Genomic DNA, 27,814 nt, shown 5'->3' with positions numbered 1-27,814 from the left:
GCTTCCTCCCCCCGCGGCCCCGGATGCGCCGAGCGGAGCGGCGCCGTCTCGCCCCGGACGCCAGTCCCCGGTCCCCAGCCCGACGCGGCCGGAGCGCTGGCCAGGCCCCGGGTAGGTGGGGGCGCGGGCGCGGGGGCCCCCGAGGGGCCGCGCTGAGGGGCCCGCCGCCCCCGCCGGCCCCGGGCGTCGCGCGAGCGCAGGCCGCGGCCGCCGTGTGCGCTGTGGGGCGGCGGGGAGGCGGGCTCTGTGGCGGGGCGGGGGCGGGGGCGGGGCGGGGGCGTGCGGCCGGCTCCCCGGCCCTCCCTGGAGCGCCCGGGTGCGTGGACGGGGTGGGGGGCGCCGCGCGAAGCCTGGTGTGACGACGGGGACACAGCTCGCCGCCGGGGCTCTGCAGACCCCAGTCGGCCGGCCCGCGGGGCGTCGCGCGGCTGAGGTCGGCGGGGGCCCGGCGCCGTGTTTTGGTTTGGTTCTCGGGTTTTGGTGCCCGACCCTTTGGACAGGGTGGGCCTCCCCCTGCATTGGCTGTGCGCGCGAGACCCTCCCGCCCTCGCAGGGGGAGCGGGTGCCGAGGGACCGCGAATTGTCAAACCAGTCCGTAAGGGACACCGGGGCGAATCCAGACCCGGCTCTGGGCCACAGCCCTGCGGGGCGCTCGGAATGTTTATCCATCGCTCCCGGGCCCGCTGGTCCTCCCCCGAAGGTCTCCGGGCCTTTGCACTGGCTGTTCCCTCCGCCCCCTCGGCCGAGAACACTTTTCCCAGGGATCTGCAGCCCTCAGGTCTCTGCTCCGATGTCACCTTGTCTGTCAGAGAAAAAGAGCGTAGCGCAGTGCCAGTAGTGCTTATCCCTGCGTTAGAGCTGGGTTTCATTCTCTGATGAATTTTTTACATGCTATGTGCAGTACAGTGGTATTCTAACTTTTTAGTGGAACCAGTAAGACAGATATGCTTTCTGAATGCTTGGGAAAAACGTAAAAGTGTTTTAAAATTTTAAATCATTCTACCACCCAAAGATAAGCACAGTTAACATTTTCTTTATGGCCCTTTGTCCTATTTATGTAATTTGTGTGTGTGTGTGAGGAAGAGCACCCCTGAGCTAACATCAGATGACAATCCTCCTCTTTTTTGCTGAGGAAGATTGGTTCTGGGCTAACATCTCTGCCCATCTTCCTCCACTTTATATGGGACACCGCCACAGCATGGCCTGACAAGCGGTGTGTCGGTGGGTGCCGGGACCAGAACCTGCGACCCCCGGGCCACCGAAGAGGAGCGTGCACTTAACCGCTGCGCCACTGGGCTGGCCCCTGTTTTGTTTTTTTTTTATAGTTGAGATTGTATAATGTAATTTTATGTGCTTTTATTTATTTATTTATTTTTTTAAATCTCTTTTTTTTTTTTTATAATTTTATTTACTTATTTATTTATTTTTCTCCCAAAGCCCCAGTAGATAGCCGTATGTCATAGCTGCACATTCCTCTAGTTGGTGTATGTGGGTCACGGCCTCAGCATGGCCGGAGAAGCGGTGCGTCGGTGCGCGCCTGGGATCCGAACCCGGGCTACCAGCAGCGGAGCGCGCGCACTTAACCGCCAAGCCACCGGGCCGGCCCTATGTGCTTTTAAAAACGTAGTTAGCATGATCATGTGCCATTAAACCTGTGCAGTAATTGCTGTTAGTGCTGTAGTATTTGTGGACCATTAGTTTATTTAATCTCTTGTATTGGATCCACCCTTTCTTGCTTACTCAAGGCCGTTTAATATTCTTTTTTTTCTTTTGTGAGGACGATCAGCCCTGAGCTAACATCTATGCTAATCCTCCTCTTTTTTTTTTTTTTTTTTGCTGAGGAAGACTGGCTCTGAGCTAACATCTATTGCAAATCCTCCTCCTTTTTTTCCCCCAAAGCCCCAGTAGATAGTTGTGTGTCATAGTTGCACATCCTTCTAGTTGCTGTATGTGGAACGCGGCCTCAGCATGGCCAGAGAAGCGGTGCGTCGGTGCGCGCCCGGGATCCGAATGTGGGCCGCCAGTAGCGGAGCGCGCGCTGTTAACTGCTAAGCCACGAGGCTGGCCCCTTAATATTCTTTTCTTGCCTTAAGTTTATCTTCTCTCCAAAGTATCCTCATCAACATACAAACCTTCTAGCTGTCGTTTCTAGGTCTTAGCTTCCTTTTATACCAGAATTGCAAAGAATCGTGTACTCTCTGTCACCATTTCCCTCCCTTCCCATTTCTGTTGAAACAACCTCAGTTAGGTTTTTGGTCCCACCTCTCCTCTGAAACAGCTCTTCTTGGGGTACTGGTGGAGCCACATTGCCAAGGCCCCCTCTGGGCAGCCTTTGACCGGAGTGCCCATGGCTTCCTTCAAATACTGTCTCACTATGCCACTGAGACGCCACTCTGTTCTCCTTTTACCTTGCTGGCTGCTACCCCTAGTCTCCCTGCTGGTTCCTTCTCATCTCCCTTACCTCTAAATGTAATACTTCAGGCCAGTCCTCAGACGTCGTCTCTGGTCTGTACACCCAGGTGATCTCATCCTGTGTCATGACTGTCAGTCACATGTCAGCATGTCCTGAACGCGTATGTCCTGGCTGGATCTTCCCACTCCAAACCACCACTTTTACTTGTGTGAAACCTGCTTCGTACTGTTGCATCTCAGTCGGAGGCAGCTCCATTCTTCTGGTTGCTCAGATCAGAATCCTTGTGTGATCTCTGCATTTCTTCCACATTCTAAATCTGATCTGTCACCACTTTCAAAATTCATCTCAAACCCCACTGCTCCTCACTGCCTCCTGGGCTACAGCTGTCGTTCAAGTCCCCCATGTTGTCTCTCATCTGGGTTATTCCAACGACCTCCTGCCTGCGCTCCCTGCTCACTCGAGCTGCTCTGCAGTTGACTCTCAACACAGCAGCTGGGTGATGTTTTTAAAACAGAAATCAGGTCGTGCACTTCTTTACTCAAAGCCCTCCATGGTTTCTCATCTCCCTCAGGAAAAAAGCCTGAGTGCGTAAAGGCAGTTTATGAAGCTCCTTGTGACCAGGTCCCTGCTGCCCCTGTGACCTTCTGTCCCTGCACCCCACTCCTTGTCCCCTGGCTCCAGCCACATGCTCAAGGCCTGGGCATGTGTTGGCTCCGCCTGGAACATCAGGTCCCTAGGTACTCATGGGTCTGACTCTCACTCAGTGAGCTCTCTCGTCAGAAGTCCCCCTTCGGAGAGGCTCCTGCGTAATGGGCACCTTGCCCACCTTGCTCACCAGCTGCATCCCTTACCCCGCCGGAGCTTTACCCTTGCACTTATGGTCTGGCCCTCACTGCTTTGTTATTGCCTGTTATTGCAACTATGCTTTGTTCACTCTTGCACCCCCAGTGCTTCAAATAGCGTCTAATGGAGGGCCGGCCCCGTGGCTTAGGGGTTAAGTGTGCACGCTCCGCCACTGGCGGCCCGGGTTCGGATCCCGGGTGTGCACTGACGCACCGCTTCTCGGGCCATGCTGAGGCCGTGTCCCACATACAGCAACTAGAAGGATGTGCAACTATGACATACAACGATCCACTGGGACTTTGCGGGAAAAAAAGGAGGAGGATTGGCAATAGGTGTTAGCTCATAGCTGCTCTTCCTCAGCAAAAAAAAAAAAAAAAAGAGGAGGATTAGCGTGGATGTTAGCTCAGGGCTGATCTTCCTTCCTCACAAAAAAAAAGCGTCTAATGGAGTAAGCACTTGATAAATATTTGTTGAGTGAATAAATTAACACAGTGATTCTTTTGTAAAGCAGGTGGATTTGGTAGGGATCTGGGCATACAATCATAGTGGATGCTGAGGGTGGACTTCACATGCTGTGAGTTAGAGGGGGGATAGACTCATGCAGGAGGTGAGGTTTTTTTGTGTTTTTCTTAAGGAAAATTGGCCCTGTGCTAACATCTGTTGCCAATTTTCCTCTCTCTCTTTTTTTTTCCTCCCCAAAGCCCCAGTACGTAGTTGTGTATCATACTTGTAGAGTTGTAGCTCTTCTGTGTGGGATACCACCTCAGCATGGCTTGATGAGCGGTGAGTAGGTCCGTGCCCAGGATCGGAACTGGAGAATCCTGGGCTGCCTAGGGATGCCTAAGCCGAATGTGCGAATTTAAGTGCTACGCCACCGGGCCTGCCCCCTGGGGGTGAGGTTTGATGTAGGCTTCGGTTTGGTAGGTAGAGATGAAAGGGAGGGAGTCAAGCTGGAGGTGGGAAGGCTTGAGGCCATTCAAGGAAGGATTCATCCACTGGACCTTGCATCCTCTTTGTGCCAAGTGGCCCTATGGGAGGCCCTATGGGATGTCCCACACTGGCAGCGTGATGTCTTATAATGGACCATCTGCAGGGTCTATCTGTTTTCTGTTTCCTGGCAGTGAATTCTGTTGGTGCTCTCTCTCTGTCCCCTCCTCGCTCAGCTTTCTTTGTCTCAGTGCTTATCTTGCATGGGAATTAACCTTTTCTTCTGTCAGAGAGTTTGTGGTTGCCCAGCTCGGCCTCCAGGGTCTGTGACTGGAACGGGGTCTTTGTGTTCCCTGAGGTCCCAGAGTCCTAGTGTGTGCTTAGAGGGCGGGAGCATTCTCTTTAGGGGAAGGTTCTGGAGGATGGTAGTGCTTTTTTGGGAAAAGAGAGAGGTTTCCTGTGGCTAGACATGGAGTGTTTGGAGTGAAGGTCCTTGTGGTGTAGCTGCCACCGCCGTGCTGGTGGGGTTCACTCTCCGTCCCAGCCCTGGCTCTCCTTGAGCTGCTTTCTTACAAAACCACCACATGGGGTGGTGGCCTGGATCTCGTGGGCCTCGGACTCCATCTGCCAACACTGAGCACATTTCAGCCGCGCACAGGCCTGCTCTGTGTGGACTGCAGGAGACACAGCTCACCGGGTGCCCTGAGCATCGCTCTTCATCCTAGTCCATCTTAACCCCGCCCTGGCTGTTTCTCAGGCCTGCCCATCTCACCTTTCACTGGTTTTCACGAGTGTGAGTGAATGTATATCAGCATCTCTGTTTGTATAGAGTCCAGGTGGAAAGGAGTAGCTTCACTTAATCTTACTCTCTTGATTTGTTTTTAGTCCTGTCATTAACTTTAGTTTGAAATTCAAATAATGCTAAACGAGGGCGTGGTTTTATTTGTTCAAAGATGGAGAAGGTTAAAATGGCGGAGAATGCTGTCTTAAATGTTTCTTACCCTTCTTTTCTGTGTCTTCCATCACTGCCTGGGGCCAGGCTGTCTGTGTTGCTGCTTGTTCTGTGGAGCTGCCTGCTTGTCATCTTGCCTCAGCCTCGCTGCCCCTAGGTTTCCTTGGTTCTCCTAGGATGTTGTTGCTTTCAGGCCATTTCACTAGGCAGAATTAGGAGGTGTGTTTTAAGGGAAAAAATCCTGCGTTGGTATTCCCATTTGTTATCTAGCACCACAGGGTTGTTCGGTGAACCCTTCCTTCCCTATTCCATTGGGGACCATGCTGTCCTTACCAGAGTTAGATTCATTTGTTTCTATTTGTATTCAGTTTTAGGGAGTTCTTCATCCTGTTGATTCAATTTTGTTTTTTGAATATGTAACACTTGAACATGATTCCAGAAGTCAAGATGACACGAGGTGGTTACTCAGAAGTATCATTTTCTTCTCTGCCCTGCCACTCTATTCACACCACTCCCTGTACATTGCCAGCCTCGTTCATGTCCGGCTTATTCTTCCTGACTTCCTTTTTTGCAAAAGTAAGCAGATATTTGTGGAGTGTCATTGCTTCTAGACTCTTTTATTGGACATAATTTTATTTATTTATTTTCCCCCAAAGCCCCAGTAGATAGTTGTATGTCATAGCTGCACGTCCTTCTAGTTGCTGTATGTGGGACACGGCCTCAGCATGGCCGGAGAAGCAGTGAGTCGGTCTGCGCCCAGGATCCGAACCCGGGCCGCCAGCAGCGGAGCGTGTGCACTTAACCGCTACGCCATGGGGCTGGCCCCTGAAGTGCACTCTTAACAGTGACGTGGATGTGGAGAAACACTTCTCTACTGTCACAGCCGTGCTCCCTGGGTGCTGAACAGCACCTGGCCCTTGGCTTTGGCGGGGGCACCATGGTAGTAGTGAACTGGGTGGCTTGGAGCCTCTGCTCAGCTCCAGCTGGCTGTTGCCTGGTGGGATGTGGCCCAGTGGCCCAAGTGGCCGGTACTTGGATTTTCTAATGAATGAAGCTGACAACTTGAGATTTTGTGTGAAATCTCATGATTTAAAAATATTGACTGAAATAAATCCAGACAGCAGACCACATTGTACAGAATGGTACAAACAGTCTTTGGTCTGGATTTATCCCGGGCACCCACGATCGCCAGCCTCTCCCTTCAGGGTGATGCAAGAACTCTCCAGTGGAGTGTAATTGGCCCCCTGAGCCCTGGCTCTCTCTGTTTCTTCAGTCTTGGTCTCTAGCACGCTGATACTCTAGTAATTTACTCCTCCTCTGCTTTTCTCCCACTCACTTGTTTACTCACCCAGGTACCTACTGAGTGTCTCTGAAGTGCCAGGCTCTGTTCTAGTTGCTGGTAGTTCATCTGTGAGCACAGTCTGATGGTGCTCCCTTACACTACACGCAGCTGTGGTTGGCCAGAGATGTGTCTTCTAATGTGTACATACAGAGACACATAGAAATACATAAACCCCTATATACATGTAGTCATATTGAATTTTTAAAAACGTTCCAATACACACGTTCAGCTTTACTCAAGATATATAATTTCAGTACGTACAGATTTCCCCATTCTTTTTTAGTGGCTCCCTCTTAGGGGTGGCTATACCAGATTTTGTCAAAATCCTCTGTAGGTGGGCATTTACATTGTTGATAATTTTTGATATTATAAATAATATTATAAGGGACATCCTTGGACAGTTGTGCACTTTTGTGAATGATCCCTAGAAGTAGAGTTCCTTGATCAATACACATTAAAATTGTGATGCGTAATGCCAGATCATCCTTCAGAGCAATAGCTGGCTCTCCTTACCTCATGTGTAAATAGGGTTCCTCCTCCCCAGAAGCCTTACTGAGCCTGAACAGCATCAGTCTTTTTGATCTTTGCTGACTGCCAAACAACAAACAGTTGTCTTACTTTATTTCGTATTTCTTTATCAACAGGGTTGAGCATTTTTGGTGTTATCATCATTTGTATTTCTTGCGGAATTGCTGTTAATATCCTCTTTTCTTCTTGGGTTGTTTGGATCTTTTTGATTTGTGAGACTTCTTGATATATTAGGGATGAGTAACCTTTTGTCTGTTATGCTTCAAAAATTTTTATCAGCCTCTTTGACTTTTTTATTGTAATGTGTTTTTTAGTAACATCTGTCTATTATTATTATTTTTTAAATAAATATTGTTTCTAGGTTTCATGTCGTGTTTAGGAAACTCTTCTCCACCCCAAGATGATAAAGATATTCTCATGTTTTAAAATATTTTTATGGTTTGATCCCCCTCAACCCTGGAGTAATTTTTGTGGGGGTGGGCAGCACTTGGGGTGGATCTTTTACTTTACTAAATGAATTGATTTAAGCAAGTTTGGATTTTAATTCTCTGGAATCACAGAAAGCTATTAGGAATTTAGTAATGCTTTAAAATGACATTTATTTATTTATTTTTTATTCATGTTTTAATAGTTTATAACACTGAAATTTTTGGTTGTACATTTTTGTTTGTCCATCACCATATACATGTCTCGCTTCACCCCTTGTGCCCACCCCCTACCCCATTGCCCCTGGTAACCACAATACAGTTTTCTCTGTCCATGTGTTGGTTTATATTGCACATATGAGTGAGATCATGTGGTGTTTGTCTTTCTCTTTCTGGCTTATTTCACTTAACATAATACCCTCCAGGTCCATCCATGTTGTTGCAAATGGGGCGATTTTGTTTTTTTTTATGGCTGAGTAGTATTCCATTGTATATATATACCACATCTTCTTGATCCAATCATCAGTCGAGGGACACTTGGGTTGCTTCCACTTCTTGGCTATGGTGAATAATGCTGCAATGGACATAGGGGTGCATAAGCCTCTTTGGATTGTTGATTTCAGGTTCGTTGGATAGATTCCCAGTAGTGGGATAGCTGGATCATAGGGTATTTCTATTTTTAATTTTTTGAGGAATCTCCATACCGTTTTGCATAGAGGCTGCACCAGTTTGCATTCCCACCAGCTGTGTATGAGGGTTCCTGTTTCTCCACATCCTCTCCAACATTTTTTTTTTTTAATTCTCACCAAGTCTCTCTCTCTCTCTTTTTTTTTTTTTTTGGTGAGGAAGATCAGCCCTGAGCTAACATCCATGCTAATCCTCCTCTTTTTGCTGAGGAAGACCAGCTCTGAGCTAACATCTATTGCCAATCCTCCTCCTTTTTTTCCCCCAAAGCCCCAGTAGATAGTTGTATGTCATAGTTGCACATGCTTCTAGTTGCTGTATGTGGGACGCGGCCTCAGCATGGCCGGGGAAGCGGTGCGTCGGTGCGTGCCTGGGATCCGAACCCAGGCCGCCAGTATCGGAGTGCTTACTTAACCGCTAAGCCACGGGCCGGCCCTCCAACATTTGTTGTTTTTTGTCTTGGTGATTGGGCGTGAGGTGACATCTTAGTGTGGTTTTGATTTGCATTTCCCTGACGATTAATGATGTTGATCATCTTTTCATGTGCCTATTGGCCATCTGTACATCTTCTTTGGAGAAGTGTCTGTTCCTCTGCCCGTTTTTTGACTGGGTTGTTTGTTTTTTTGTCATTCAGTTGTGTGAGTTCTTTATATATTATGGAGATTAATCCCTTGTAAAATGACTTTTTATTTTTAAAATTTCCATAGCAGTCAGAAACTCTTTAATACAGGAGTCTGTCTGTGGGAGGCGTTGTTCTCTTGGGTGCAGATCTTGGTGAGGCACAGATTTGTGGACCCCACAGAACCCTGTAAGGCTCTCTGGGTGAACAACTGCTGGAGGTGGCAGAGAGGCAAGGACAGATATGGAAGCAGGGGTCTTCTTTCTTAAGGACGAGAACTGCCCAGGTTTGTGGGATGGGCCAGAGTAGAGGGTTGGCGTTTCTTCTGGCTATGATATCTTGTTTTCTTACATCTGTGCTGGATCAGCCACGATAAACCCGATTCTCGCAGTTAACAGGAACACCCCAGGTGCCAGTGGCATCCAACAAGAGGACATAGTGCATGCCACATGCTCCCTGCAGTTAACTTGCTCTGTTGTGCTCATCTCCGTGCTTCCATATACTGCCAAGGTGCGAAGGAGTCAGTGTTGCCAACAGCATGGCCTCGTCATTGCCAGAGCAAGTCATGTGAGCACACCAACCCAGGGCAGAGAAGTGCCCACCTGTGTTGTGACTGGGAGGAGAATCAGGAGTGTTTGGTGAACAGCACCAATGACTGAGACACATGCCAATTAAGGATAAATTTGGAAAGCATAGAAAGGTAGCAGGAAAAAACCAAAGTGTACACTGTCACATATTCAGTATTAACATTTTGTTGCATAGATGTATCAAAGTTTATTGATCTTTATTGTTAGACTTGCCACCTTTTTGCTATAAATAATATTTCAATGGACATCCTTGTATATCGGGACACAGCTCTGATTTTGTTCTTAGGTCGATCTAGAAGTTGGATTACTGGGTCAGAAGATGTGAATGTGCTGTAAGACTCCTGATACCTACTGCCAAGTTGCTTTCTGGAATTCCCACATGAAAATATTCCCAGACACTACTTGTAGCTCTCCGTCTGCCCTCCACACCCATCATGATCTGTCTGTTCCTTTTGTCCTGAGTTTGTGCTTGCTATGTCCCAGCTCCTCTTCCCCTCCCCTTCACCTTGCTCTCAGTCCAGCCTGGGAGCTATTTACGTAGCAGAACTACCCAAAGCCGGGGAGACTGGCCAGAGGGCTGGTTCTGTTTGGGGAAATGTGGAGGCAGAGAGGGAGATGGGTTTGCCAGGCGGGCAAAGCTCATGACTTGAGCTCTCTACTTGCTGAAGGGGAAGAAAAGGATTCCCAATCCGTAGCTGCCTGGACTCTGGGCAGGGAGGGCAGGGCAGCGGCAGCAGCTCCAGGCCCAGCGGGTGGGCTGAGAGTAGGGGCTATGAGTACCCAGTCTCCTGAACCTCTACCCCTCACTCTCTCAGATTCTGGCCTGGGGACCCCTGCCCTACACTGAGAATAGGGCCCAGATAGGTATTTCTTAGAGTGGCGTTTTCCCGGCATCCAGATGTGCCTCTTTATGATGTCAGCATCACCCTGGGAGAGCAGTAGCAGGCACAGACACTGAGCCTGTGGTTGGCACCATCCCTGCCACTGGCACTGGTGAGCATGGCACCTGGTGATCTTCTCCTTGCCAGGCTGCATCAGTGCTGTAATCCAGCGCCACTGACCTCAGCCTCCTCCTGAGCAGCGTGCTCCTCGAAGCGTGAGCTTCACGGGTTTGCTCCAGCTTTTTCTGATGGACATTAAAATTAGAAACATAGTGGTTAAGGGCTGGCCCCGTGGCTTAGCGGTTAAGTGCGTGCGCTCCGCTGCTGGCGGCCCCGGTTCGGATCTGGGCGCGCACCGACGCACTGCTTCTCTGGCCATGCTGAGGCCGTGTCCCACATACAGCAACTAGAAGGATGTGCAACTATGACATACAACTATCTACTGGGGCTTTGGGGGAAAATAAATAAAATTATTAAAAAACAAAAAGAAGAAACATAGTGGTTAAAAGTAAAAAAAGTTGTTTTGCCGTTGGTGGTAGCTTTGCTCTCCATCGGATACCTGTCCCACATTTTTGGGGAACGCTGCTTTAATAAGCAGTTTTTTAACATTATAATTGATTGAGTTTGCTTCTCTAACTTAACTCTTAGCTCACTGAAGTCAGGAACCACATTTTAAAAAAGTTGAGGTGTAATTTACACGTAGCAAAGTTCACACTTTAGTGTACAGTTCTGTGAATTTGGACGAACACACTCAGTCTTGTAACCATCATCACAACTCAAATATAGAAGTGTTTCCACTCCCCTGGATTCAGTTCTGCCTCTCGAGTCAGCTCCTCCCACCTTCAGCCTGTCAGGTTCTGTTTAATCTCTGTCCCTGTGGTTTGACCTGTTCCAGAATGTCATGTCATGTCAGTGACCCACAGTACGTGGCCCTTGAGTCTGGCTCTGCTCTTTGGCATCTTGCAACTCATCCTGGTGTGGGGGTGTCAGGAGCACAGTCCTTCTGTTGCTGAGGCGGCTCCATTGTGTGGCTGTTCCAGCTGTTTTATTCCTTCGCCACGTAAAGGTCAGTATTCATATTTCCGTATGTTTCAGTGGATAGTTTTTTAATTTGTATTTTTAACAGAACAGTGGTTCTGTTGGTTATACTGTACCGTATTCTGCTTTTTTCACTTAATATATCTGGAAGTTTTTCCATTTTTATCACAGTCTCCATCTAGAACTGGGACATCGGGTATTTCTGGTTACACTTCTTTTTACCTTTACTGTCTTCTGCAATGAGTGTTTTTTATGCACAATTTTTAAAAGAATAGGTAGTGAATTTCCTTAAGAGAGATTCCAGAGGTGGGATTAGTAGGTCAAAGGTAATGAGGGCAGCTGGGTCCCTTCTGCTTTCCCACCACTGTCTGTCGCCCACCCTGTTAGGCACGTTCTGGGCTCTGAACCCTTCGAGATGGCTGCTCCGTCTCCTGTCTGCTCCCACACCCCTTAGCAGGGGCGGCAGGGCACCAGTGTGTCATTTAGAGCCTTGGCCGAGTGGATCTGGAAGTTATTCCAGTCTGTTGCTTTTATTAGTAGTGAGGTTGGACGTTTTCCTCTAAGCTGCTTCTGTAGATGTTTTTCTTCTTTTGTGAACTGTCTCTTCTTGTCCTTAATTCATTTTTCTATTGGGATTTCAGTGTTTTATTAATTTATAGGAGTGCTTTTTCTTTTGGTGAGCAAGACTGGCCCTGAGCTAACATCTGTGCCAGTTTTTCTCTATTTTGTATGTGGGATGCCACCACAGCATGGCTTGATGAACGGTGTGTAGGTCTGCACCCAGGATCTGAACCTGTGAACCTAAGGCCACCAAAGCGGAGCATGCAAACTTAACCACTTTGCCACCGGGCCAGCCCCTGTAGGAGTGCTTTTTATGGTACTGGTCAGAGCCATTTGTTGTAATTACTTCAAATTTTCTTCCCAAGAAATGTGGTTTTTGATTTTGATGATTTACTTTGGAGTTTTATTTATTTATTTATTTATTTATTTATTTATTTATTTATTTATTTATTTAATTTTTTTGTGAGGAAGATCAGCCCTGAGCTAACATCCATGCTAATCCTCCTCTTTTTGCTGAGGAAGACCGGCTCTGAGCTAACATCTATTGCCAGCCCTCCTCCTTTTTTCCCCAAAGCCCCAGTAGATAGTTGTATGTCATAGTTGCACATCTTGCTAGTTGCTGTATGTGGGACGCGGCCTCAGCATGGCCAGAGAAGTGCACCCGGGATCCGAACCCGGGCCGCCAGTAGCGGAGCGCGCACACTTAACCTCTAAGTCACGGGACCGGCCCTCTTTGGAGTTTTAAACATTTTTAAATTGCATGTCTTTAAATCCATCTGTCTTTTCAGATGCAGCTTTACTGTTTTTATGTTTAGGAAATTGAATTCCCTTCAGAGCTTTAGTAAGTGTTCACTTCTGTATTCTTTAAGTTTTTCTGTTTTGATTTTTTTACATTTAGTATTAAACTTGGAATGTTAGCTTATAAAAGTGTTTCGTTTATTTTGGTGAATGATTTGTGGTTAGAATTTAGATAGAATTTTCTCAATGTGTCCATCAGTAGTTGTAACATTTTTTTGTTCTGTAATTTTTATTTAATAAAAGTGTCATTTCTATTTTATTTTATTATTATTATTTTTTTGGTGAGGAAGATTGGCCCTGAGCTAACCTCTGTTGTCAGTCTTCCTCTCTTTGCTTGAGGAAGATTGGCCCTGAGCTAACATCTGTGCCAGTCTTTCCTCTATTTTTGTGTGTGGGTTGCTGCCACAGCATGGCTTGATGAGCAGTGTGTAGGTCCACGCCTGGGATCCGAACCTGCAAACCTTGGCCACTGAAGCTGAGCACACTGAACTTAACCACTACACCACCACGCCGGCCCTTGTTCCCTAATTCTGACTTTCCCTCTGGTTTTGTGAGTTATTATATATGTGAGAGAGTTTTTTTCTGCCCTTTGTTTTCTCTTATTCATCGCTTTTGATATACTGCGAATGTATGCTAACGAAGTAATCCTAAATATACCCTAATGTGTTTGTTTATTCTATTTTTGTGCCAGTTCCACACTAATCTCCCTCATAATGCCTTTTTAAAAAGATTAGGAACAAAACTCATTTTGAAAGCAACAAGCATGCCTAAGAGTCCCCCTCCCACACTGTGCCCCACAGTCCCCACCCACTCTGCTGGGCTCTCTCCTTGGGGGTGAGGGCGGGAGTGGGCTCATGGGTTGGTAACGAAGGCCGTTCCTCGATGTGGCCCTTATTTTTCGGTTGTGTGTGTTTGCTGCAGCTTGCTCCTGATCTTTGGAGTCTGTCTTCAGAGATAGCCATCAGAGCAGAAAGTGCCTTCTCTGCTAGTTTAAATATGCACTGATGTTTATGTTTCCGCAGCATTTACCTGTGCACCATAATTATGTGGATTTTGAGTTCATATATACAAGCATTGTACCCAGGGGCCAGGGATGTGAGAGCATTCATATATGTGTGTATTGTGACCAGGGGCCTAAGACTGTGAGTGAATTCTTATGCGTGTTTTTTAACCAGGGGTCTGGGACTTTGAGAGTGTTCATCTATAGGTGTATTTTAATGAGGAGCCCGAGACTGTGACAGAGTTCATATACGTATATTGTAACCAGGGGCCTGGGACTGTGAGAGAATTCATATATGTGTTTTTGTTTGTTTGTTTTTTTGTGAGGGAGATCAGCCCTGAGCTAACATCCACATCAGTCCAATCCTCCTCTTTTTTGCTGAGGAAGACTGGCCCTGAGCTAACATCCGTGCCCATCTTCCTCCACTTTATATGGGACCCCGCCACAGCATGGCCTGACAAGCGGTGCATTGGTGCGTGCCCGGGATCCGAACCCCGGGCCGCCAGCAGTGGAGCGCATGCACTTAACTGCTATGCCACGGGGCTGGCCCCTATATGTTGTTTTAATCAGGGCCCTGGGACTGTGAGAGCATTCATATATACGTGTATTTTAACCAGTTGTCTGGGACTGTGGTGGCATTCGTATGTACATGTATTTCTACTTTATAAGTTTTGTAACTTCTGGTTTATGATGTTTTTCATCCCATATCCATTTTCTAAGTGAGATAATCAGTGATGCCCTGAAGATGAAAGGGCACTCCTGTGTGTCTTGGGGGGAGGGGTGGAAGGAACACCAAGAAATAGGGAACTAGGTGTGTCAGTTAAGACTTGAGAGTTTTCAAGGTGGAAGGATATTTCGGTGCCCGTGGCCCAACCACAGTGGGGAGTAGACGGCAGCAGAGCTGTGGGTGTCATCCTCTTCCCTGTGGGGTGTGTGTCCCTGCAGATGCTGAGGCTCTAGCTGGGTCTGACTTGGGAGTGTTCTCCCTGTCTCTCCTCAGAATTAGCCTCTTCCCACTCCGTGCTCTCCTTTCTCCTGTCCTGAAAGCTGACCTCCCTCAGTGGGTTCCTGCCACTGTTCCACCACTTTCTCTAGTCCTTTGCATTAAGCGGATTTTGGACCGTGAGCCCCTTTGAAAGCTGTGGTTCCAGCTCCCAGAGAGTTTGTGGACCTATGATGAGGACTCTTCCCAGAGCGAGGGCCCGAGACCCGGCCGTTCCCCTTCTCTCCCTGTGAGATTTTCTTTTTGAAATCTCTACATGTTCTTGTAGAGAATGCTGAGGTGTGAGGCGCCTTCGCATTTTGTCCTTACTCCTGTGACAGGCCGCGTGCCTCCTGAGGGCTCCTAGGCCTGGGCCCTCTCCCCCAGGAGTGTAGGGTCTGACACACAATGGGGCTCCATGTGTTGTGTTCGAGTAACATGGGATGTGTGCAGTTGATGCAGCCCAGAAGTTCATGAGAACTGCTGGCTAGCGAGGGAGCGGATGTGCTGTTCTGGTGATGGAGTGATTGTAGCAGACAGCCCTGCCTGCACGCCTGTGTCCAGTAGTGGTCACTGATGGCCTCCTGGGCGCCGGGCGGCCATGAGCAGGGTGGCGTCCCTCCACTGGGAGAGACAGGCAGACAGCCCCACCGCATGTGGAGTCATAGACGAGGGTCGCTAGGCCAGGGGAAGGCTTCTGGGAAGAAATGTACTGGTCACGAGTGTCAGCAGAGTTCTGGTCCTGCTGGGCCTGAAGCAAGTGTTGCTGGTTACCTTCCTGGGTAGCTAGCTGGGATCACCTACCCACTCCTGCCAGGCTGTGTGCCGGCTCCAGGTGCAGCGTGACCAGAGGACCCGGGCCTCATCTGTGTTGAAGGAGATCATCTCCATTGCTGCCTCGTGTGTGGCTTGAACTGAACTAAAGAGACTGTCATTTGCATCAGATGTCAGTGGGAACAGACCTTCCGAGTATCTCCCAGTGCCACTGAGTGGTACTCGTAGTAAGTGGTGATCAGACGGTTATCTTTGCGTCTAAGTAACTTGATTTTAACTTTGATTTTTCAGGAGAACTTTAAGCTGGATAAAAAGGGGGGCGATAATGCACCATGGCAGCGGGCCTCAGAATGTCCAGCACCAGCTGCAGAGGTCCAGGGCCTTCGCCGGCAGCGAAGGAGAGGAGCAGCAGGCCCATCCAAATCCACCCCGGTCCCCCGCCACACCCTTCGCGCCGTCGGCGAGCCCGTCTGCACCCCAGTCACCCGGTTACCAAGTTCAGCAGCTCGTGAATAGGAGTCCCGTGGCTGGGCAGAACGTGAGCATCGCCCTTCAGAATGTTGGACCAGTGGTGGGAGGAAGCCCACAGATCACGCTCGCCCCTCTGCCGCTCCCCAGCCCCACTTCTCCAGGTTTTCAGTTCAGTGCCCAGCAGAGGCGGTTTGAGCATGGATCTCCATCATACATCCAGGTTACCTCACCGCTGTCCCAACAGGTGCAGACTCAGAGCCCCACCCAGCCCAGCCCTGGGCCGGGGCCAGGCCTGCAGAGTGTGCGGGCGGGCGCCCCTGGCCCTGGCCTGGGCCTTTGCAGCAGCAGTCCCACTGGAGGCTTTGTGGACGCCAGCGTGCTGGTGAGGCAGATTAGCTTGAGCCCGTCCAGTGGCGGGCACTTTGTGTTTCAGGAGGGCCCGGGCCTTGCCCAGATGGCTCCAGCAGCCCAGGTTCAGCTGCAGCACACAGGGACTCCCATCACAGTCAGAGAACGGAGACTCTCGCAGCCCCACGCACAGTCCGGGGGGACCGTCCACCACCTGGGACCCCAGAGCCCTGCAGCCTCGGGCGGGGCCAGCCTGCAGCCCCTGGCCAGCCCCAGCCACATCACCACGGCCAGCTTGCCACCCCAGATCAGCAGCATCATCCAGGGGCAGCTGATCCAGCAGCAGCAGGTGCTGCAGGGACCGCCGCTGACCAGACCTCTGCTTCCCGGGGTCGGAGTCGGGGTTGGGGGTACTGCAGCATTTGGGATGACGTCCCCACCTCCCCCCACCAGCCCTTCCAGGACCACAGTGCCCCTGGGCCTCTCCAGCCTTCCTCTCACATCTGCGGGGAGTGCGGGGGTGAGAAAGGCTCCCAAGAAGTTGGAGGAGATCCCCCCGGCCTCCCAGGAGCTGGCTGAGATGAGGAAGCAGTGCCTGGACTACCACTACAGAGAGATGGAGGCGCTGAAGGAGGCCTTCAAGGAGTATTTGATCGAACTGTTTTTCTTGCAACACCTTCAAGGGAACATGATGGATTTCTTAGCTTTCAAGAAGAAACATTATGCCCCGTTACAAGCTTATCTTAGGCAGAATGATTTGGACCTTGAGGAAGAAGAGGAGGAGGAGGAGGAGGAGGAAGAAAAGTCTGAGGTTATCAATGATGAGGTGAGAAATAGCAGTTTAATAATTGGAGGACTGTGCTACTCAGATTTGAGTCTAGACAACTGTAAATAAAAAATAACCTATGAGCATGAGTGTTTCTAAGATGTGGTTTCATAAGTATTGGATCCAGGAGTAAAATTGAGGGTAGATTTTGCTCTTTCCTTCGTGGAAGGGAAGAGCTGCTCTAGTTGTTGGGAGGAAGGTGCAGGATGCTGCTGAGTAGTGCTGATTCGGAACCAAGTGCTTTCATTTAGAACAAAGATTCTTTGCAGGTTTGGAGAACTAACCTGGCATGACCCAGCCTTTCCCCTGGAGTCTGCTGGGAGTGTGAGTATCGGCCGAAGACGTGAACACTTTTCAGCTGATTTTCCAGGTTTCACATTTTACTTACATAGGTCCACCCCTTAAAAACACTGTGAACATGGGTTTGAGTCATTTGCTTTTTATAGTATACCAGTCCATAATTATAAATCACTAGATATATTTATGTGGTATCTACGTGATTAAAATACAGTCATTATGGCGAAAAACTATGAGAATTTTTTCAATTTTTAGATGTAGTCTTAGATTTTAGATCATATTTTAAACTCACACTTTTGCAGGTACTTACTGAATGATATTTAAAATAGAATGTTTTTTAGAAAGTGAAATTGTTGGGTGCCTGGAATGGGTGCTTAATAAATCCCCCAATTGGGATTTCTCAGTACCATAGTGATTCCTAAGATGTTTTTTTTACTTCCTAAAAAAGAAGTTAATCAAAACAGGGTGATAGCGAGGTGTACTGTAATGCACTGTATTTTGTGCCTTCGTGTTGTGTAGTGTACACTGTGTTGGTGGAGCTTATTTTGTTTTATGATATAGTTAAAATACTTTAAATCTTTGTCAGCTCTTCTCCTGCAAAAAAATCAGCCTTTGGTAAACAAAAGCTGGTCTCTTTGCTCAGCCGTCCTCATTGATATTTATGGACGTATCTGTGTGGCTTGGCCATTGTGTGTTTCCTTTAACACCCTTTCCAGGTTGGACCATTTTTATTTTCCAAAAGGTTTATATGATTATTTTGAGGATTTCACCTCTGTTGCCATGAAATAGTGAAATTAATTCTCTTTACGTTTGTACACCAGTGGTGTCTGTAGACTCACTCCCCCTTATCTGTGCTTATGAAGAAAAAGAAATCCCTTTTTATAACTTCTCACTGAAATAGACCTTTGTCATTCCGACCCACCCATAGTGGGCAATGGAGAGGCTGTTGTGCAAACTGCCTATGAGGTTGTTAGGGCTTAGGTACTTGAAGACTCTCTGCCATTCCCGTTTTTAAAATTTGAAGTTGTAGAATCTAAGGATATTGCGCTTGTGACTTAGATTGGAGTTCCTGCAAGATTTGCAGTTGAGTTAGGTTGTTATGTTATAAATGTCATAAATCAGTTTGGTGTCCTTTTACAGGATTTGGTGCAAAACATTCCATTTTTAAACACCAAACATCAGTGAGCTATCAGCAATAAAATTCTAACAAAATTTTGAGCAGTCTTAAAAATTAAGTTGCCTTTTTTTCTCAAAATATTTCCTCTCAGGTAAAGGTTGTGACAGGAAAGGATGGGCAGACTGGTACTCCTGTTGCTATAGCAACCCAGCTTCCTCCAAATGTTTCTGCTGCTTTTTCATCCCAGCAGCAACCATTTCAGGTACTTTTCGATGGTTCTAAAATGTAGTCTCATCCCAAACTTTCCTTCATCCAGATATTTTAACCTTCAATTTACTATTTGCTCTTCAGCATTTTTTTCCAGAGCCCATTCCTTATTTAAAAAAAAAAATTCTTCCTGTATATAAAATTAAATTGCATGAGTAAATGACAACACAGATCTTAATGCATTATTTTTTTTTTTTGTATTGACCTATAACGCGGCAGTAGTAGCTTCAGCATGCATGTCATCTAATACTTATAGTCCTGTTGAATGTATGCTTAGGATTCCTTGTGTGCTGTTTTAAATGTTGGTTCTTTCTTGTGTCTTCTATCTGTATTTTTGAGAACAGTGCAAAACAGAACAACAAAAAAAAGATTTAAGCAGATGATAACTTGATATTTTCTGTAGCTAGGAGAAATACTGAAGTGCAACGCACTTCAGCAATCATTAGGACCTTAGACTTCTAAATGGATGTTAATTGAAGGCAAATTGATTATTTTTAATTTTTTGAAAATTAAGTCATCCAGTGTTACGTTACCAATGCCAAGAACCTATAAGTATAGGTCAGATTCTAGTAGTTTTGGAATAGATTGTGCTGGGTTATGAAAGCACTTCCATCTTTGTGGTGATGTGTTTTTAAAATTTTTATTTTTAATTTTGATATAATTTCAAACATATAAAAAGTTGCAATAATAGTACAAAGAGCTCCCCTTATATCCTTTACCCAGATTCATCAGTTGTTAACTTTTTGCCCCATTTGCATTATTTTCATTCTCTCTCTTTCGTATATGCACACACACACTTTTCTCTCTGAAGTATTTGAGAGTAAGTTACAAACGTCACACATCATGCACTTTTATCCCTAAATCCTTCAGCATGTGTTAGGTAAGATGTTGTCTGACCTAACCACAGGACAGCGATCAAATCAGGACATTTCACAGGAATACAATGCTATGACTAAGCCACAGCTCACATGCAGATTTCATCTTTTGTCCTGATGATGTCCTTTACAGTTATTTTCCCCAGCCTGGGGGAAACTAAGCCCATTGTGTTTAGTTGTCATGCCTCTTTGGTCTTCTTTAATCTGGGCCAGCTCCTCAGTCTTGCATGACCTTCACATTTTTGAGGAGTACAGGTCAGTTATTTTGTAGAATGTTGATTGATATGGGATTGTCTGATGTTTCATGTGTCTGACTTGGGTCGTGTATTTTTGAGAGGAATACCACAGAAGGGATGCTGTGTCCAGCTCAGTGTGTCACATCAGGAGGCCATGGTGTCTGTTTCGTAACTGGTGATGTTCACTTTGACTTCTGGGTGAAGATGGTGTCCACCAGGCTTTTCCAGTGGAAGGTTATTATTTTTCCTGTGGTAAATGATAACTGATTTGGAGACTGTTAAATATCCTATGTCTGATTCAACTTTCAACCACTAATTCTAGCGTCTATTGATGAGTCTTGCCAGAATCAGTTATTACCTTAGAGATTGCAAAATGGATTTTCTAACTCCATTACTCCTTCTCCATTTATTAGTTGGCATTCTACTGTAAAGACGAACTTTCTTTTTTCTTCCATTTATATATCCATATATGGCTTCTTATTTTAATCAGTGGGTTATATGTCACTAAAAGTATTTGTTCATTTAAAGTTACTTAATTCAATAAAATGCAGTCTTTTTGGTCTATAGTTCTGTGAGTTTTGGTAAACACATAGAGTTGTGTAACCACCACCACAGTCAAGAACCAGCGGAGTTCTGTCATCTCCCAGATGTCCCCTCATGGTGCCTCTCTGTGGTCAAACCGCACCCCTCCCTTGACCTTTGTTCTCCATCTCTATGAGTTTGCCTTTTCCAGAATGACGTATAAATGGAGTCATACAGTGTGTTGCCTTTTCACTCCGGCTTCTTTCGTGTAGCATAATGCATTTGAGATTCATCCAAGTTGCTGCGTTTACTAATAGTTTCTTTTTTTGCTGAGTGGTATTCCATTGTATGAATGTTCCCCAGTTTGTTTACCCACTTGTCCTTTGAAGGACATTGGAGTGTTTCCGTTTTGGCTCTTCTGAATACAGCTGCTGTGAATGTTCGTATACAGTTTTTTTGTGTGTGAACATAGGCCTTCATTTCATTTGGTAAACTCCTACGAGACAGATCGCTGGTTGTATAGTAGGTGTATGTTCAACTCTATAAGAAACTGCCAAACATTTTCACAGTGGCTGTACCATTTTGCATTCCCAGCAGCAATGAATGAGAATTCCTGTTGTTCTGCATCCTCCCCAGTACTTATTGTCATTTTCTTTTGTAGTCATTCTAGTATGTGTGTAGTGGTTTTAGTTTGTATATGTCTAAAGACTAATGATGATGAACATCTTTTCATGTGTTCATTTGCCATTTGTATATCTTCTTTAGTGAAGTATCTGTTCATTTTATTTTATTTTAATTTTATATTTTATTTTATTTTATATTTTATTTTTTTGTGAGGAAGATCAGCCCTGAGCTAACATGTGATGCTGATCCTCCTATTTTTTTTGCCGAGGAAGATTGGCCTTGAGTTAACATCTGTGCCCAACTTCCTCTACTTTATATGGGATGCTGCCACAGCATGGCATGACAAGTGGTGCATCTGTGCGTGCCAGGGATCTGAACCCATGAACCTTGGGCCCCCGAAGCGGAGCATGCACAGTTAACCGCTTGAGCCACCGGGCCCGCCCCTCTGTTCATTTCTTTCATCATTTTTTTCATCAAGTTGTTTGTCGTCCCCCCCCCACAGCCCCAGTAGATAGTTGTGTGTCACAGCTGCACATCCTTCTAGTTGCTGTATGTGGGACACGGCCTCAGCATGGCCAGAGAGGTGGTGCGTCAGTGCGCACCCGGGATCCGAACCCGGGCTGCCAGCAGTGGAGCTCGCGCACTTAACCGCCAAGCCACGGGGCCGGCCCAAGTTGTTTGTTTTTTTATTGTTGCATTTGAGAATTCTTTGCATAATCTGGATATAAATTTTTTTGTCAGATGTAAATTTCCAAATATTTTTCTCCTATTCTGTAGCTTATCTTTTTCTTTTTTCTTTTTTTTATTTTTGTGAGGAAGATCAGCCCTGAGCTAACATCCATGCCCATCTTCCTCCACTTCACGTGGGACGCCGCCACAGCACGGCCTGACAAGCAGTGCATCGGTGCCCGCCTGGGATCTGAACCCGGGCCGCCAGCAGCGGAGCGCGCGCACTTCACTGCTACGCCACGGGGCTGGCCCCATATCTTTTTCTTCTTTTATACTGTTTTCACAGAGCAAAAGTTTTAAATTTTGATGCATTCTATTTTATCCATTTTTTTTCTTTTATGGATTGTGCTTTTGACATCATATCTAAGAACTCTGCTTAACCCAAGGTCACAAAAATTTTCTCCTATGTTTTCTTCTAGAAGTTGTATAGTTTTATGTTTTACATTTAGGTCTGTGATCCATTTTGAGTAAAGTTTTACATATTGTGGGAAGCATAAGTAGAGGATCATTTCTTTTTCTTTTTCTTTTTGTGAGGAAGATCAGCCCTGAGCTAACATCCGTTGCCTGTTATCCTCTTTTTGCTGAAGAAGATTGGCCCTGGGCTAACATCCATGCCCATCTTCCTCTGCTTTATATGGGACGCCGCCACAGCATGGCTTGACAAATGGTGTGTTGGTGCGCGCCTGGGATCTGAACCTGCAAACCCCAGGCCGCCGAATTGGAGCGGGCACTCTTAACCGCTTGTGACACTGGGCTGGCCCTGAGGTTCATTTCTTTGCATATCCATATCCGGTTGTTCCAGCACCGTTTCTTAAAAAGACTATGCTGTGTTCGTTGAATTGACTTTGAATCTTTGCCAAAAGTCAATTGATCCTATCTGTGTGGGTCTATTTTTAGATTCTCTTCTCTTCCATTGATCTGTGTGTCAGTCTTTTTGTTAATGGCACACTGTCTTGACTACTGTTGCTTTGTAGTATGTCTTAAAATCAGATAGTGTGAGTTCTTCAGGTTTGTTCTTTTTCAAAGTTGCTTTGGTCATTCTGGTTCCTTTCTCTTTTCATATAAATTTTAGAGTCAGCTTATCCCTATCTACAAAACATCCTGCTGGGATTTTGATTAGGATTGCATTGAATTTGTTGACCAGTTTGGGGAGAAGTAATATCTTGAAGATATTGAGTCTTCCAGTCGAGGAATATGGTTTATCTCTCCATTTATTTTGGTCTTCTTTGATTTCTTTCATCAGTGTTTTGTAGTTTTCAGCATGCCAATTCTGTGCATATTTTGTTAGATTTATACCCAAGTATTCCAGTTTTTCTTGTGGTATTGTAAATGATACTTAAATTCAAAAAAAATTTCTAATTGTTCATTGCAAGTAGATAGGAGTACAGTGGATTATTTGAACCTACATTCTGCAACCTTGTTAAACTCACTAGTTTTAGGAGCTTTTTTTGTAGGTTCCATGGAGTATTCTACATAGAGAATCATGTCTGCAAAGAAAGCAAGATCTTTTTTTTCTTTTCTTATCTGTATGTGTTTTATTTCTTTTTCTTGCCTTATTGTACTGGCAAGGACTTCCATTATGATGCTGGATAGGAGTGGTGAGACCATTCTTACTTTCTTCTTGATCTTAGGGGGAAAGCATTTAATCTTTCACCATTAGGTGTGATGTTAGCTGTAGATTTTGTAGATGTCCTTTATCAGGTTAAGGAAATTCCTTTATTCCTAGTATTTATCATGAACGGATGTTGAACTTTGTCAAATGCTGTTTCTGCGTCTGTTCACATGATCATGTGATTTTTCTTCTTTGATCTGCAAAAATGATGAATTTATATCATATTGAGGTATAATTTATAAGCAGGGAATGCACAGATCTTAAGTGTTATGGTTTGTTGAGTTTGACAAGTGCCCGTGTAACCTACACGCCTGTCAAGATGTCCACTTCCATCAAGTCTCCTGTGCCCTGCCAGTCATCTGCTGCCTGGCCCCCCCACTCTTCTTTTACTTATTATTTTGATGCTCAAATTATCTGTAATTTGATCAGAGTCCCTTCACGCTGGCTCTAGTATACTTTTGACATATCCCTGTCACTCTCTGAGCACTGCCTTACTTTCTGGCACAAAATGTTTAAGGTTCGTCTTGCATATGCCTTGATCCAGCCTAGGAATCAGTCATTTCTCCAAGGAGCCTGATTCCTTTTGGTGGGAGATAATAATTTGAACTCAGTATTTAGGTGCTTTCTCTGGTAAGTTTGATACAATTCAAGATGAGATTTCGTAATTGGAGATTGTCATAAAATTTACTAGTGGGGCATCTTTCCTTTTAATGATTAGAGGAATGTAATACATTATTATTATTATTATTATTATTATTATTATTATTATTATTATTATTATTATTATTATTTTTGTGAGGAAGATCAGCCCTGAACTAACATCTGTTGGCAATCCTCCTCTTTTTGCTGAGGAAGATTGGCCCTGGGCTAACATCCATGCCCATCTTCGTCCACTTTATATGGCATGCTGCCACAGCATGGCTTGACAAGTGGTGCATCGGTACGTGCCCGGGATCCAGACCCGTGAACCCCCGACTGCCGAAGCGGAGCACGAGCACTTAACCGCTAACCCACCTGGCCGGCCCCGAATGTAGTACATTAATGCATTTATAGACCACATTGATAAATGTTTTAATAAGGACAGTGGGACAAGGGAAGGCAAGGAGCGCCTGTAAACTTATGAAAAAGATGCGCGGTCTCCACAGTGATGCACGTTAAATCGCTCTGATTCACTGTCACTCCAGATGGCCAGAAATTAAACTGGACAGATATAGTTCAGTGGGATTCTCATTCACCTTTGATGGGAGTGTAGCGTGGAAACATTTGGAAACATTTTGCATGGTCTGGAAAAGGTGAGCATGGGCAGACCCTTTGACCCAACAGTGTGCTATAAAGGTACTCTTGTGTTCGTGCCCCAGAAAACACGTGCGATAATGTTCCTAGCGACATTGTTTGTAATAGCCCCAAACTGGAAGGAAACAAGATGTCCCCGGGCAGTAGAACAGATCAGTGAGTTGTGCACATTCATACAGAGGAATGCTGGTGAGAGTGGTCAGGAGTGAAAAGGAGCGAACTGTAGTCACTACACGCGTTGGTGTGGACGGGTCTGAGCAGCATCGTGTGGAACAGAACGGCTTGCAGGAGAACACGGTGCAGCGTTCTTTCACTTCAAGTTCACTAGTAAGGAAAGCCAAACAAAATATTGCGTGGAGATAAGTCTGTAGGTGATGATGCTGCGAGGAAATGTTCCCACACAGTTCAGGTAACAAGTGCCTTGGTGGAGGGGGGCGGGGCTGCCGTCACAGCACACGGGGTCTTTAAGGCATGAGTGGCAGTTTATTTCTTAAGCCTTGTGACGAGTACATGGATGATTGCTTTATTGTTACTCTTTTAAACTGTATCTATAAGTTTTTCCACTTTACTTCTGAATGTTTTATTATGAAAAATTTCAAACAGAGAGAAAAGTTGAGGAGTGTTCACTGAATACCCGTATCCCACTGTTTAAATTCTATGATTAATCTTACTGTGCATTTTAAGTCACATACATATGTTTTATAATTTCTTTTGTATATTTGATTATTTCATAATAAAAAATATTTAGGAGACTAAGAAGAAAACCAAGGAGTCTCCATTTTAAATTATAGATCTTTGAGGTAAATACTAGTGGATGTCTAAGGAAACAGGAAAATGGAGAGTCTATCAGAAAAGAGTTGAAATGAAAAACATATCCTTTGTTTTCTTTTGAAAAGAAAATCTCAGTATGTTTTATTTACAACCAGTTGTAGAATTTTTATATTGACTAATCTATATTGACTAATGAAACTCTAGAAATAAATTCAGAATTCTCTGTATTACATATGTATTAATTTCTACTTCCAAAAGATTTTGAGGTAGTATTATGGACTGCAGAGGTGTTGTATATAAAATAATATGTATGTACATATGCATACACACATGCACATACACACATCTATTTATAAAAAGAACCATTCTAAGTCAAGAGTATCTTTCAGTGATTTTTCTCTTAGAGGAAATGAATAATTATTCATAATTCCATCATCCTAACACAAAATTTTTTTATATTATCTTACATATATACCAATTGACACAGTGTATTAATGCTTTTTTTGTTATTTAACAAACTATGTTTTCTTCACTTTTATTAATTCTCATCTTAACAGCTCCTAGTATTCCATCATTTTGAGGAACTGTAATTCATTAAACCACTTCTCTAATTTTAGGTTATATCTATTCTATTTAGAAAAAATTCTTAAGAGTGGCATTAGTGAATCAAGAAAGTCTGATTATCTTTATGGTGCTCACCATATATTGTCACTTTGTTTTTAGCTAAAAACATACATACTAGAAATATGTAAGTGGTCCCAGTTTTATTATTGTGTTGCCAGCACTGTTAAGCATTCTAAAAAGAGTTTAAGACATATTCTTAGTATGAATTTTGTTATTTGCAGTCAATTATAGCATTTTTATAATAAACTAATCTGTTGCTAATTAAACTCTAGAAATCCAGAGTTCTCAGTGTGTGTGTACATGTATTACTTTCTGTCTTCTTCCAAAACGTTTTGAGGTGGTATTCTAGAGTGCTATTATTGTATAGAAAATAATACTATTTTATTAGATCTTAAAAAAACATCCTAACTGATGATTATTTTTCAGTGATTATGTTAGAGAAAATGAGTAATTATAGTTCTGTTACCCTACCCCAGCTATTATATTTTATTCTTACATATGTGTTCATATTTTTATGTATAGAATTAAAAGTTTATAGGTGTAAGTGGTGGCTCAGCTGTTGTGATAGATACACTTTTCAAAAGAAAGCTTGAATGGTCTTCCTGCTTGTGCTTCCCTCTCTGTTACCCTCACCCAAGTCTCAGCGTAGGGAGACTGCTTTTAGAATTTTGAATTGAGAGGCCTTAGGTCATCTAGTTCAAAGTGCTTTCCACTTACGAGTAAGTCCTTTTAGGGTACTCAGAAAGGTCGTCGTCTCATTCCCTGACCCTGTTTTGTCCTTTGATTGACTGAGCACCCAGCCTTACGAACACCACAGTTCTAGTTAGTTTACAGTTTATTTGTTTGTTTAAATGGGGCAGGAATTACCCCCTAGTAACCACCAATTGCAGCTACTGGTCTTAATATCTTCCTCCAGGGTAACGTAAGTCTGTTCCCCTTTCAGGTCGCACATGTTCTGAGTTGTCTTTTCCGTGAGCTACACCCCTCGTTCCTTCAGCTGTTCTTTACTTGGTGTAGTTTCTAGACTCCCTGTAAATTACATTGTCTTCTGTGGATAAAGTCTGTTTTGATGTTGTCTCCGGTAAAATGGGTACCCAGCATTCAAGTCTCATTGAAGAATACCCATTTTCTCTGTGAGAATTTTTTTTTGAGAGTTCTAAGAAATGATTGTTAATAAAATCAGGTTTGTCTTTTAAAGACAGCAGTGTCTTTCCCAATAAAATACTCATGAAGACGCTGTAAGATAAAACTTTAAATCATTCTGAAACCAAGAGTCAGCGGCAGTCAGGAAATTGGGAAAGAGAGGTTGGCCTTCCCTGTCAGTGTCTTTTGGTGAGCAGAAGTTTTTTATTTTAATGAAGTCCAATTAACCAGTTTTTTCAAATAGATATCTAGTCTTCTGGTGTCACTTTGTTGAAAAGACTTTTCCTTCCCTTTGGGTTGCTGTGGAGCCTTTAGGAAATGGCGTGATTGTGTCGGTGTCACTCCCTCTGGGCTCTCTGTTCAGGTCTTCTTCTTCTTTTTTTTTTTTTTTTTTTAATTTTATTTATTTATTTTTTTCCCCAAAGCCCCAGTAGATAGTTGTACGTCATAGCTGCACATCCTCCTAGTTGCTGTACGTGGGACGTGGCCTCAGCATGGCCAGAGAAGCGGTGCTTCGGTGCGCGCCCAGGATCCGAACCCGGGCCGCCAGCAGCGGAGCGCGCGCACTTAACCACTAAGCCACGGGGCCGGCCCTGTTCAGGTCTTCTTATCTGTCTGTCCGTCGTCCTTGGGCAGCGCTGTGCTGCCCTGATGACCGGACCGTTGCGCTGAGTCTGGAAGTCCAGTCTTCCTCTTGTGCTTCTT

General features: G+C 45.1%; 1 protein-coding gene across 18 annotated transcripts in view; it reads left to right on the top strand.

The window, feature by feature from the left end:
* The first annotated feature begins 9 nt into the window (after positions 1-9).
* Positions 10-27,814, top strand: part of EP400 (E1A binding protein p400) — a 126,378-nt gene continuing 98,573 nt past the window's right edge. For 11 of the 18 annotated variants that reach the window (XR_009216824.1, XM_058531189.1, XM_058531193.1 and 8 more), the window contains exons 1-3: positions 10-111; positions 15,646-16,999; positions 18,565-18,675. Coding sequence is in view for 17 of the 18 variants with exons in the window: in XM_058531189.1 (XP_058387172.1) it covers positions 15,680-16,999; positions 18,565-18,675 (1,431 nt within the window). In the remaining variant the exon portion in view is untranslated. Of the gene's footprint in view, positions 112-11,096; positions 11,268-15,645; positions 17,000-18,564; positions 18,676-27,814 lie in introns of all 18 variants that reach the window. The other 7 variants (XM_058531196.1, XM_058531195.1, XM_058531199.1 and 4 more) reach the window with 2 other exon arrangements.

The sequence above is a fragment of the Diceros bicornis genome, chromosome 35 (assembly GCF_020826845.1).
Source record: "Diceros bicornis minor isolate mBicDic1 chromosome 35, mDicBic1.mat.cur, whole genome shotgun sequence".
Lineage (NCBI taxonomy): Eukaryota > Metazoa > Chordata > Mammalia > Perissodactyla > Rhinocerotidae > Diceros > Diceros bicornis.
Note: the sequence above shows the minus strand (reverse complement) of the source record. Positions and strands in the feature narration are given on the sequence as shown.